At 37.5% G+C, this 12,329-nt stretch overlaps 1 protein-coding gene across 12 annotated transcripts in view; it reads left to right on the forward strand.

Annotated features, from left to right (window-relative positions):
• Window positions 1-12,329, forward strand: part of LRCH3 (leucine rich repeats and calponin homology domain containing 3) — a 115,869-nt gene that overhangs the window by 96,380 nt on the left and 7,160 nt on the right. For 9 of the 12 annotated variants that reach the window (XM_067738605.1, XM_067738608.1, XM_067738607.1 and 6 more), the window contains 5 exons: window positions 38-86; window positions 934-1,041; window positions 2,566-2,684; window positions 3,302-3,439; window positions 9,923-10,000. In XM_067738605.1, the coding sequence (XP_067594706.1) occupies window positions 38-86; window positions 934-1,041; window positions 2,566-2,684; window positions 3,302-3,439; window positions 9,923-10,000 (492 nt within the window). The remainder of the gene's footprint in view (window positions 1-37; window positions 87-933; window positions 1,042-2,565; window positions 2,685-3,301; window positions 3,440-9,922; window positions 10,001-12,329) is intronic. The other 3 variants (XM_067738610.1, XM_067738614.1, XM_067738616.1) reach the window with 1 other exon arrangement.

Here is a 12,329-nt window from a genome sequence, read left to right on the forward strand (position 1 = left end):
GAATAATAATTATTGATGTATCTATGTTTCTCCACAGAATGATCACAGATCTAATGCTATATCAAGTTCACCTACAACAGAAACAGGTAATAGACACAAAAGTGCAATTAACCACTTCCCAATTATAATTCTTTACCAGGATTTTCCTGATAAATTGCTCCTTAGATGGCTGTGGCTTCCTTTTCTGAAATGAGAAATCAGGCACAAAATTGGGAACTCTGCACATTTTTCACTTTTTAATTCAACTAGTCGTTCAACCACTCAGCCATTTGATATGAAAAAATGAGCAAGAGCTAGCAGGGCTGTATGTTTGCAAGAGACTATATTTAATATATTAACATTCATTTTGCCTTTATTGAATACCAAAAGTAACATGACAATTAAAAATACATACAAACAGGGATTTCCCTGGTAGTGTAGTGGTTAGGATTCCAGGCTTTTACTGCCATGGCCTAGGTTCAATCCCTTGTTGGGAAACTGAGATCCCACAAGCTGTGCAGCCCAGCCCCCAAAAAAATAAAAATACATACAAGCAGCCCTCCCACTTTCAGGGTTACTTTTCTTTTCTTCTTTTTTTAAGTATTTATTTATTTGGCTGCTCCGGGTCTGAGTTGCGGCATGTGGGATTTTTAGTTGGGGTATGCAGGATATTTTAGTTGTGGCATGCGGGATGTAGTTCCCTGACCAGGGATCGAACCTGGGCCCCCTGCATTGGGAGCGTGGAGTCTTAACCTTTAGCTCAAGAGGGAAGTCCTGGAGGTTACTTTCCTATACCAGATTTTCTATTAATAAACAAAATTATCATTTTATATCATTGCAGTATTTAACTTTTTTCTTCATTTGCCATTTATTGAACTTTTGTCATGTGTCTGTTATTATATTTAATTTTTTCCATCTTCTTTAATCTTATTTTGCTTTTCCATGCTGATTCAGTTCATCATTCCCCTGCATATTCTTTTCCTGCTGCTATTCAGAGAAACCAGGCCCAGCGCCCTGAAAGTTTCCTTTTCAGAGGAGCTGTCAGGGCAGAAACAAATAAAGGTAGGTGGCAGTGCTAAAAGGGGCATTGGGGGGGGTTGGGGGATGGTGGTTATACAATGACATTATACATTACATGCTTTTAAACTTCTACCCTGGGAATTCCCTGGCAGGCCAGTGGTTAGGACCCTGCGCGGTCACTGCCAGGGCCCTGGTTCAACCCTGAGTCAGGGAACTAAGATCCCGCAAGCCGCGCGCGGTGAGGCCAGACAAACAAATAAATAAATAAATAAACTTCTACCCTGAGATGTCACCAAGGCAAAAGTTTTAAACTCTGCGTTTGTCTGTGATCTCACTGATATTAAAGGAAGAGAATCTTAATCTTGTTTGAAATCATTTTGGTCAGAAAGTTTCTCAGTACCACCTAAAAGCAGGTTATAGTGTTTGAACAAAAAAATTACTCTTTCAGGGCTTCAGGGAATGTCCCTTCTCTCTGTAGTGTGCTCTTTTTCAGATTTTTCTGTTGGTAAAAGCTGTTTTCTGTGTTGTTAAAGAAATGAATCAGTAATTTTAAAAAAACCAAACTATTTAGTCTCATGGTTTTTAGTTAATGTGGCAAATTTCTGCCTGACCCCCAAAGAAGTTACCTAGAAGTGGAAACAGACATTTCACTCCGAAAATAACTATTTTTAACATAACTGATAGATACACTCACAGTGAGATTTAAACTCAAACCAGAGATGCACTGCTGGTGGGATTGTTAATTAGCATGGAAAACTGTTTACATTATCTGCTAATGGTGAACCCTTGTATATCCTATAACTAGTAATTTTGCTTTCTGAAATATGTACACATCTGTACCAAAAGATATGTCCAAATTATTCATAGCAACATTATTCATAATAGCCCCAAACTGAATGTCCATCAACAATAGAATGGATAAATAATTGTGTATATTTGTACAATGGGATACTAAATAAGCAATGAAAATGAACACATTAATATACATAACAACGTGGATAAATCTTATAATGTTGATCAAAAGAAGCCAAACATAAAAACATACACACATATAATACGGTTTTATATGTAGAAAGTTTAAAAATGGACAAAACTAATCTGTGGTGTTAGAAGCCAGGAGGTACATAGTTAGAACCTATGGTACTAGAAATAACTGTTGGGTACTGATACTGATGGGTAGGGAACATGAGAGGGTCTCCTGGGTGTTGGTAATGTTGCATTTATTGACTTGCTTGTGTCTGCTTTGTGATGATAATTTATTCAGCTGTTTGCTTATGATTTGTCTAATTTTTTGCATGCAATATTTTTCAATAGAAACGTTTTTAAATGGATGTAATCAAACACACAAAGTAGTTGAGCCAAATGGGTAATGGACATTTGGTAGTTTTTCATACTATTCTCCCTATTATTGTGCATATTTTAAAATTTCCATAATAAAAACTTTTTTTAAAAGGTCACTCCAGAAGTAGAAAGTGCTGTACTTTCAAGGAAACTGTGATCAGGTGGATCTGAGTATTTTTGCAGCACTGGCAGTCACTTTCTATCTTACGTACCAATATTTTTTAGGTCATGCGTCACCCCTTCTTTCATCTTCTGCACCTACAACTGATTTTAAAGATCCGGTAACAAGACAGAATTCAAGACAGAGAGAAGAAGAGCTGGAATTAATAGATCAACTACGGAAAGTATGTACATTGCCTTTGAATTACATTTTTCAGTGATACTGGTGTAGCCCATAATCCTGGCATCACTTGTTCATTTGACTTATAATTTTTAATAGAATCAACAAGTGTCCATTGTGTGCTGTGATGCCCGTTGTGTGATGAATTTTTTCACTTGTTTACTAGGAAAATGAGATGGGTTATTCCATAAAGCTCAACCCCTGACCCTACTCATTTAAAATTTTTTTCTGCCTCATGATTTAAAGAAATCTTGTTAGAGTAATAATAATTCATATGTATGTACACATATACATATATTGATACATACCACACTTACATCATACGTAGTGTTTATTTTAAAATTGGATCTAGTTGTTTTTGTTTTTTAGTCAGAAAATTGTAAATGAATTCTGTTGTGGAACTTTGCAGCACTGTCGCCTGGCTGCCATACATATGTATATATATATATGATCTCCTTAAGTTATTGACTTAGGATAGAAAGATAAAATAGAGATTGTGGTACTTAAGTTATTTGCTTTTTAACTTGATTTCTAATTAAAAATATTCCATTGTGACTCCATTATGTCCTGTGTGTCAGCCACTCTTGAATTAATATATTTCACATTTTCCTGTTCTTTTAGCATATTGAGTACCGGTTAAAAGTATCTCTGCCTTGTGATCTTGGAGCAGCTCTAACCGATGGTGTTGTTCTTTGCCATTTGGCCAATCATGTGCGGCCTCGATCTGTCCCAAGCATTCACGTTCCCTCACCAGCTGTAGTAAGTTTATAATGCTTAAAAAAAAGTTGGCTCTTCATCAGACATTTGTTAAGTACAGAGGCAGGCACTGTGCAGAATGCTAAGGGTACAAATATGAATAGAGTCCAGCCCCTGCCTTCCGGGTCTCACTTATACTAGAGAAAAAGTAGGCATGTAAACAATAACTTACAGCTGTGTGTGATGTTATAAAAGAGGTATGTAAGAAGTGTGCTATGGGAATACGAAAAAGGGGCCACTTCAACTGTGCCTGGAAAGTTCAGGAAAGCCTTCCCAGAGGAGGTAAAATTTGAACTAATTCTTGATGTATGAGTAGGAATTTGCCAGCAGTACAGACAGGGAGAACAGCATTCTGGGCATAGTATTTCTAGACTAAAAAGCTAAGGAAGATCATGGCATATTCAAGGATTTCTTAAGTTGTTCAGAATAGATCATTCACAAGGTGTTGGTGTAAATGGCAAAGGATGTAGCTAGAGAGGTAAGCTAAGGGCCATGTGACAAGGGCCTCATGTCCCATGTCAGGGAGATAGAAGTTTATCTTAGTGTAGACAATCAGGAAACACAGAAAGAATTTGAGAGGAATAATGTGATTATAATTGCAGTTTAGAATGATGAATATTTCAGGGGTAGAAGTGACATGATTGAGGGACCAACCTCAGGTGGAAAATGAGGCAGAATATGCATTCAAGATGACTGGCAGGTTTTTTTTAGACTGCTGGTTAGATATGGACATCAGTATCAGGATGGCAACCCACAAGAGAAAGAGCAAGTTTTAGATTGACACAACTCTCCTTTTTCTTTCTTCAAAAATTTTTAATATTTTTTCCATTCTTTTTTATTCATTTATTTGGCTGCATCAGGTCTTCGTTGCAGCACGCAAGATCTTTATTGCAGCAGGCAGCTCTTTCATCGTGGCAGGGGTTCTCTTCATTGCAGGCTTCTTTCTAGTTGTGGCGTGTGGGCTCAGTAGTTGCGGCACACACCTTCAAGTTTTTATTAAGATTTCAAACCTTCAGAAAAACTGAAAGAATAACACAAAGAATACCCTTAAAGCCTCCACCTAGAGCTGACATTCATTGCATCTTGCCATCTTGCTTTGTCTATATTTATGCGTGTTCATGTGTGTGTGTATTTTAATTGCACCATTTAAAAGTTGGAGATATTATAACACCTTACCCCCTAAATATTTCTGAGAATTTTCCTAGGCCACCTTGCTCTTACCCGTAGCCTGAAGCCAGGGAGGAACAATGTGGTGGCTGAGCCCTGTTCCTCAAGGTGGGAGTGTGATGTGATTCATTCACAGGGCTCCCTATGGGATCGGGCTGAAACTGAGAAGGGACAGCTCTGAGCCCTTAGCAGCCAGCAGGGAGTCAGGGTAGGAAATGAGCATGGATGCACAGGCTAAGTAAAGAGACATTGGGTGAGGCGCCAATAGCATCCACAAGTTATATTCAGATTTCCCCAGTTGTTCCAAGAATATCTTTCATGGCTGCTCTGCTCCTCTCCCCTCGCTCGTATGCACACACAACAGGATGTAATCAAGGTTTCCACATTGCATTTGATTATTATCTGATGTTCTGACAGCTCTTTTGATGAGTCTGAATGGATATTGTGCATCTGTAACATGCTTAGCAGTGTCTAACCTTTTCAAAGGTTTTGCCCTCATGTTATTTTCTGGTCATTTGTTGTTATTTAGCACATACTTCCTATGCAAATCCTTCACTCAAATTGCAGTTGTATCTAGACCTATAGATTGCCACTCTGGACATTCATCTTGCTGCCTCCCCAGATGCAAATCATTTAAGCCTCCCAAGGACCTTTGATTCTAATTATAAAAGCTGCTTTGTTACCAAGGTCCCAAGAGGCTGATATGGCCCTTTCCCCTCTAGCATATCCAAAAACAGAGTCATGCATTTGCTTCTAAAGAAAATAGGTAGCCATTTTTTATTTAGTGACCTCAGAAAGCAGGCATTCAGCTTTGTGTAGAAAAGGCAGAGAGGAACAGTAGCACTACCAAATCAACTATGCCCCCAAAGACTTGAAAGACTTTGTTTTGCTCCTAAAGGTGGTGATTAAGAGAACAGGAATTGACATGCTATTTGGCAATGCCAGAAGGGGAAGGGCTTATTCATACTTTGCATTCTTCCCAGTTTCTGTCAACTGAATTAAGAAAAATAAATTTTTTTAGTAATAAAAAAGACAAATCTATCATTCTTCATTTTCAGGGGAAATACTTAGGAAGTAGCAAGGAGCTCATGTAGAAAGTGGAATATGAGACCAAGGGTGACTGAGGTTCTTTATCTTCATCAACCAAACATAGTGCCTTTCATTTAAGAATGTAAAATATTTACATACAGGAAAAATAGAACTATTTTATCAATGTTAAACCACTTAGAGACATAAAACACATGGACCTTCTTGTCAAAGAAACATGATATAACATGAAATTAGAGCATTTAAAACTTGCTAATGAAATCAACAACAACATTTAGTCATATTTATTGAGCAGCTAGTCAGTGGTGGGCATTCTGAATAGGATGAAAGGTACAGAGATGAGTTACAAGTGGTCCATTCTCTCAAGAACATGAATTCCTCTTAAAAAGTAAAATAAATAAAAGAGGTCTTTCCTGAAATAGTATCCTCGACACTTAAAAGCAAGTAGGCCTGGGGCTTCCCTGGTGGTGCAGTGGTTGAGAGTCTGCCTGATGATGCAGGGGACACGGGTTCGTGCCCCGGTCCGGGAAGATCCCACATGCCGCGGAGTGGCTGGGCCCGTGAGCCATGGCCGCTGAGCCTGCGCATCCGGAGCCTGTGCTCCACAACGGGAGAGGCCACAACAGTGAGAGGCCCGTGTACCGCAAAAAAAAAAAGCAAGTAGGCCTACTAAATAAAATTGTTTAAGAGGATATCTTTTGGGTTAATAAATGACCTATAAAGTTGAGAAACACCTCAGTATGTAAAAATTCCCAAATTATAACATTTGGGGGTGGAAAAATGGACTTTGAGTCAACCAGATGAAAACCATCCACTATTTTAATTAAAAGCAAAAAAAAAAAAAACCCTCGCTTTTAAATTATGATACTGATTATTATGAATAAGTCAATATTGCTTTAATGGGGATACTGTTACAGTACTAGATTTCAGTATAAATATTTATTATCTATTTTTCCTTCATACTGAATTGCTCTCCCTCATATTAGACTATTTCTCCCCTTATTTTGTTCTTCTGCCCATACAGAGAGCTTTGTAACTTACTTTCTTAGAGATTTTTCCTGATGAGAATATAAAATTAAAGCCAAATACAAATGAAAAACCGTAGCAGTTTCTTTGTGGCTACATTAACACACAGTGATTTATTGTAATTCTTTGAAAACCTGCTAATTAGATCTGAGTGTAACTTAAAAAACACTTTCATGATGTACTGTATGAACCAGGCTTTTTCCCCCCCCAGTTCAAGAAATGGTCCCTCATTGTAAGGGGAGGTCATAAGTCCAGGTATTTCGAAAGAAACTCAGAAGGGCACTTGTGCTTGTAACCATTAGGTTATAATTCATCTTTCTTTGTTATTGGGGGAGGATCTATGATGTATGATAAACTGCTGTTTGGTTGTTCAATAGGCATAGGTTTTAAGTAGTACAGTTCACATTGTTAGAAGTGCACTATTGAATCATATAAAAAAATCATTACAAATATTGTGATGTGACAACTCATTGAAAGAACCATATCACCAAGGAAGATGACCTGAAAAAATGCTGAATCATTTCAATTTTCAAATAGCAAAATCATTTATTTCTTGTTCCTTTCAGTCTAGTTCCTTTCCTCTTGCTGAAATTATTTACTTTCTTCCCCAAAAACCCACATAAGATTTCTTATTCAGATCGGGCTGTACATTACAGAAATGAAACAGGCTCTACATGGCTATCCAAAACCATGTTTTATGTCATCCGAAGTTCTGGAAAAGCTTTTGGGGATAGCAGGTTCCTCTGATATTTGACTTAAGGCAAAATCATGAGTCCTTCTACACTCCAGAGTGATAGGGAGTCTACACCCCTGGGTCCTTTTAACTAGCCATTCCATTGGACACATACAGAGCGGGGATGTGTAGCCTGGGATTCATGCACTCCTAGGGCTTCCAGCACTCGTTGAACTCCCTAAAATTGTATGCATGTGTATTCTTCCAAAGAGTAGATTCACAGCTTTCATCAGACTGGAAGAAGGAGTTGTATCCCAATTATGAAACACTGACCTACATCCCTGGGATTTAGACAAATGCTAAGAGAAGGAATAACTGGAGACAGATGATGGTTCCCCACTCCATTTCCCCTTCATCAGTCAGAAATCTGCTCTTTGTAGGGGAAATCTCAAAGGAATCTTTTTATTCTACTCCTTAACCCCTGACCCACACACATTTAGGGTGCTAGTACTCCTCATAGAGATAATGCTGAGTTGGACACCAGGATCACTCTTCTGAGCTTTCTTTTCTTTTTGTCTGAGATGGTGGTGACTCTTGGACCAGTTTCTTACTTAGCAACACGAACTCTATCTTTTTATCCTTTCTTTTGCACAGAAGGAAACTTGTTTTTCTGCCTATGCAGTAAGACCTATTTCACTCTGTCCTTCTAACATCTAAGGGAGATGTTTCAGAAATGTAGAGGTCCTTCTTTTATAGAACAAAATGCCCAGGTCCCCTTCTTTTGTTAGAGTCTCACATTCATGATCCACCTGTGCACACGATGCCCCTAGCCTTCTCTCCCAAACTCAGATCAAGATCCTGGTCTGCTTAGCTAAGGTCCCTTCAGAATAAGGGAAGCTAGTTGCATTGATTCTGCTTCCATTTCTACTGGTATATGGAGAGGGAGTTTCTAGCTAATGAAAAATTCTTCTAAGTGAAAAGCAGTTGTCCTGTGTTTTCTTTGCCCAGTTTGTCTTAAAGTTAAGCCCATGTCCCAATAGCCTTCACCACAGTGACTTTCCTATTACGCCTCAATTCACCTTACCTCCCTCTTAACTAGCAAGGAGTTAAAACCACAGCATCAATCCTACCGTGAACACCCGCTCTTTCACATGTAAAAAGTCTAAGAGAAGGAGCCCAGCTCCAGCGTGAATTAGCAAGTGTGAACCCCTATGATTGTTCTTCTCCTTCTGTTAAGAAGATTCTGATTCTATTTATGTTTCACATTTGGGTTTTTTTTTTGTTTTTTTTTTACTTTTTTACCTCAGTTATAGAAGAACTTGGCATAGGCAAGAAGGGGTGTTCTCCATGGAAACCTGTTATCTTCTTTCTGGACTTAATTTTGAAAGCTTTTCACTTTCAAATTTTAAAATTATTATTACTCTCCTTCCATCTCAGTTGTCACCTTTTATAAAACTTTTATGATAAAGCCAATCCTAGTGTCTGCTAGGTTTCTCAGGCCAAGATTATAGTACGTTCAACCATTACTATGTAGTTATCTTGTTTCCCGTCTTCTTGGCAACAGTATGATATTCCGTCTTTGAAGAAAACCCAGATATTCACAAGTGAAACCGTTTTTTTCTAGAGATGGTACAGGCTTTCATCTGCTTTGTAAAAACCATAGGTCAGATTTCCTGCAAATGTTTGGCTTCCATGCCTGATACTTAAACCAACAGATGAATTTGAACAATTGAGTTTGTTAATCACTTTGGGAAATGAGATTCAGATTTCTTTCTTACATGATAACCCACTTGGCAAAAAATTTTATCACTTTAGGTCATGTGATACAACTATGTTCTAGTCATCAGAGATCTTTTCAGAAAAGCAAGCTTACTAGTTAGTGACTAGGGAAATTTCCTATGGGAAATTTTCACCCTTTGGAAAATGGTTCTTTAATCCAATCTTTTAAAATTCAGATGTTTAAAAAATTTTAAATATAACCATTGAGTAGAGACATGATGCATCTGCAACATATTTATGAGCAAAGGCCATTGTTTTTTTAATTATTATTACTGTTTTCTTTAAAAAGGCTGAAAGGAAATGAACCAAAGTGTTAATACCTATGATTATATTTGAATGACTGAGCTGTGGGTAATTAATTTTCTTGTTATTCCTCCAAATTTTCTTTGGTGTATATTGCTTTAAAGTGGAAAAAAATTAAATCATCCTCCTAAAATTTCTCTGTTTAGCACTTGCCTTACAAAAATCAAAGCCCAATGTCTAAAGTAGGGGGTGGCAAACTATGGGCCACAGGCCAGTACCTATTTTTGTAAATAAAGTTTTATTAGAACACAGTCACTCTTATTTGTTTATATATTGTCTGTGGTTGCTTTCAAGCTCTTAGCAGGTTTGAGTACTTGCAACAGATCATATGGCCGTGAGGCCTAACATCTTTATTATCTGATTCTTTAAGAAAAAGTTTGCTGACCCTCTGGTCTAAAACATTCAGTTTATGAAGCAGTTGGCAAGAGTGTTTTTAGTTAGCAAATTTTTTTAAACTTTGCTAATAACACCATGTTTTCTCTCCTTTGCAGCCTAAATTAACAATGGCAAAATGCAGACGAAATGTGGAGAATTTCCTCGAAGCCTGCAGAAAAATTGGTGTACCTCAGGTAATAAATTTATCATATTTTATGTTGCTAAATAAATGTGGGTATTATTTTCTTAAAATCTTTTAGAAATGCAGGTATCTAAAATCTTACAGGGTAGTTCTGAGCTAAGTTGATAATTACTAACATGATTTTGTGTTACTAGAGTCAGTCATTATATTTTGAGCAGTTTCCCTTAATTATTTCCAAGGACCAAGCAAAGAAATCATATACACATGAATTTCAATATGTTGTAGTAAGTAATTAATGCTAAGTAATCAGAAATAGTTATTCTGATATTTTCCTAAATATCCCCACTTGCTGATTGACTTGTGTACAACTTCATACACAGTAGAGTCTGTGCTTCAGAACAAGTGCATCTCAGACTAAGAATGCTTCAGTTGGCTTCAGTTTTTTAACACTTGCTTTAATACTTTTAAAAAATGTTTATTTTGAAATAATTTTAGGCTTTGAGAAATGTTGCAAAAATATCATAGAGAGATACTGTATACACTTCACCTAGGTTCCTGGACTGTTAACATCTAACATAAATGTAAACATAGTATGTCATCCAAACTAATAAACACATAGACAGTGCTGTTGACTAAATTGCAGACTTTATTCAGACTTTACCAGTTTTCCACTAAGCTCTTTGGAACTGAACACACAAGAGGCCATTTCTAGTCACTTGTCCCGCTCTTGAGATTTTTTGCCTCCAGATTCCTCAGTTAGAGCTTTATTGCCCTTTAATAGTACAAATAGTTAAACTTTTACCCTTTAAAAAACAATTATGTTAAGTGTGGCACTCTTAAAAAATATTATATATAGTGACATATATAGATAAATGTAAAGAGATAAAAACTGGTGCCATTTGATACTTTTTTCATTAACTACAACCATTACAGTTCTTGTCACCATATTCTGTCCAGCGTTCAAGGAGAAAAACATGATACTTTTCTATCACCTTCTTAATTAGCTGTCAGAAACCCGGTACTGGCCCCTGGACTCAACAAGTCCACTATTTCTCTCAAAGTTAAGCCCTTGTCCCAAGGGCTTTTCCTGACAATGACTCATTTTACCCAGTTCACCATTCCTCTCTTTAGCTAACATGAGTTGAGAAGGTCAAAGCATCATTTGTCCAATGAACACCTTTCCCTTTCAGCTCTTTCACAAAGTGGAAGGGAGCCCAGCTCCACAGAGCAGCTGCACTAGCCAGTGTTAATTCCCATGAGTGTTTTTTCTCCTTTTATTAAGTAGATTGTGATTCTACTACTTATTTTTTACTTTTTTCTTTTGCATTTTTTAAGCTGAGTTATAAAATAACTGAAATTTACATTTAGTGGTAGTTAGCAAGGATCTTTTTTGTTCCTGTGGACAAATTCAAAGCAAATGTATTGCCTTTATATCATATTGTTTTCTGAAGGCTCATCATCTCTTTTAGAACTAACCATTTTTAAACATATTGAGAGCATTAATAAGGTTTCTAGATAAATAGCATACATTTCTCATATTAAACAGGCAGGTTCTAATATTCACATGTACACTCTAACATTCAGTGTTTCCCTTATGCCTACTTGAGATGATCCTACCTGACCATCACAAGCATGCCCAGTACCTGCCCCAGTTCCATAACAGTGTCTTTGAACAAGAGAATGTGGCATGGGTTGGTGCAGGTAATGGGACCAGAGGAAAAATATGAGTGATTAAAAAGAGGCACCACATACCTAGAGAGAAGAGTGCTGAAAACGGCCCCACACGGCAAGACGTGCTGGCACACTTAGCCTATGTCAAACCTGTAAAGGACTTCTTACAGTCATTGTACATGTACTCTGGGCTTTACAGAACTGTCATCTGTCTCAGATTTAAAGTCTATACACTGAAATTCTTTTAGAATATAACCGCCATCAGTCAACAAAATCAAAAACAGTGCGCCTTTTAAAGCATGCATTTTATTCCACCATTTGCCAAGCAATGGTTAACAGTATTTATTTGAAGGCAGGAGATAGAAAAAATACAATTTTAAAAGACTAGGTACTAAAAAAAAAAAGACTGGGTATTTTTCCAGGGTGGCTTTAGACTGGAGTTCTTGACACATCCTCCTTCCCCTCCCTTTCCCCCTACCAGAAAGAGTAAATGGACATTCCACGTGGGCCACCTCTTCCTTCTCCACTCCTGCCTTCCACCCAAGTCTCACCACCACCATCACTAACACTTTTAGATGCGTTCCTGTTATGCTGCTACTTCTGCTAAAACAGTTGATCATTTGCCTAAAACAAAATGAAGGAAAAATGAATAAATACAAACTCGTAGGTTTAAACTAGCATTCTCAGGTCCCTCTGCCATGGAAGGGAAG

The sequence above is a fragment of the Pseudorca crassidens genome, chromosome 5, assembly GCF_039906515.1.
Source record: "Pseudorca crassidens isolate mPseCra1 chromosome 5, mPseCra1.hap1, whole genome shotgun sequence".
In the NCBI taxonomy this organism is placed as follows: Eukaryota; Metazoa; Chordata; class Mammalia; order Artiodactyla; family Delphinidae; genus Pseudorca; species Pseudorca crassidens.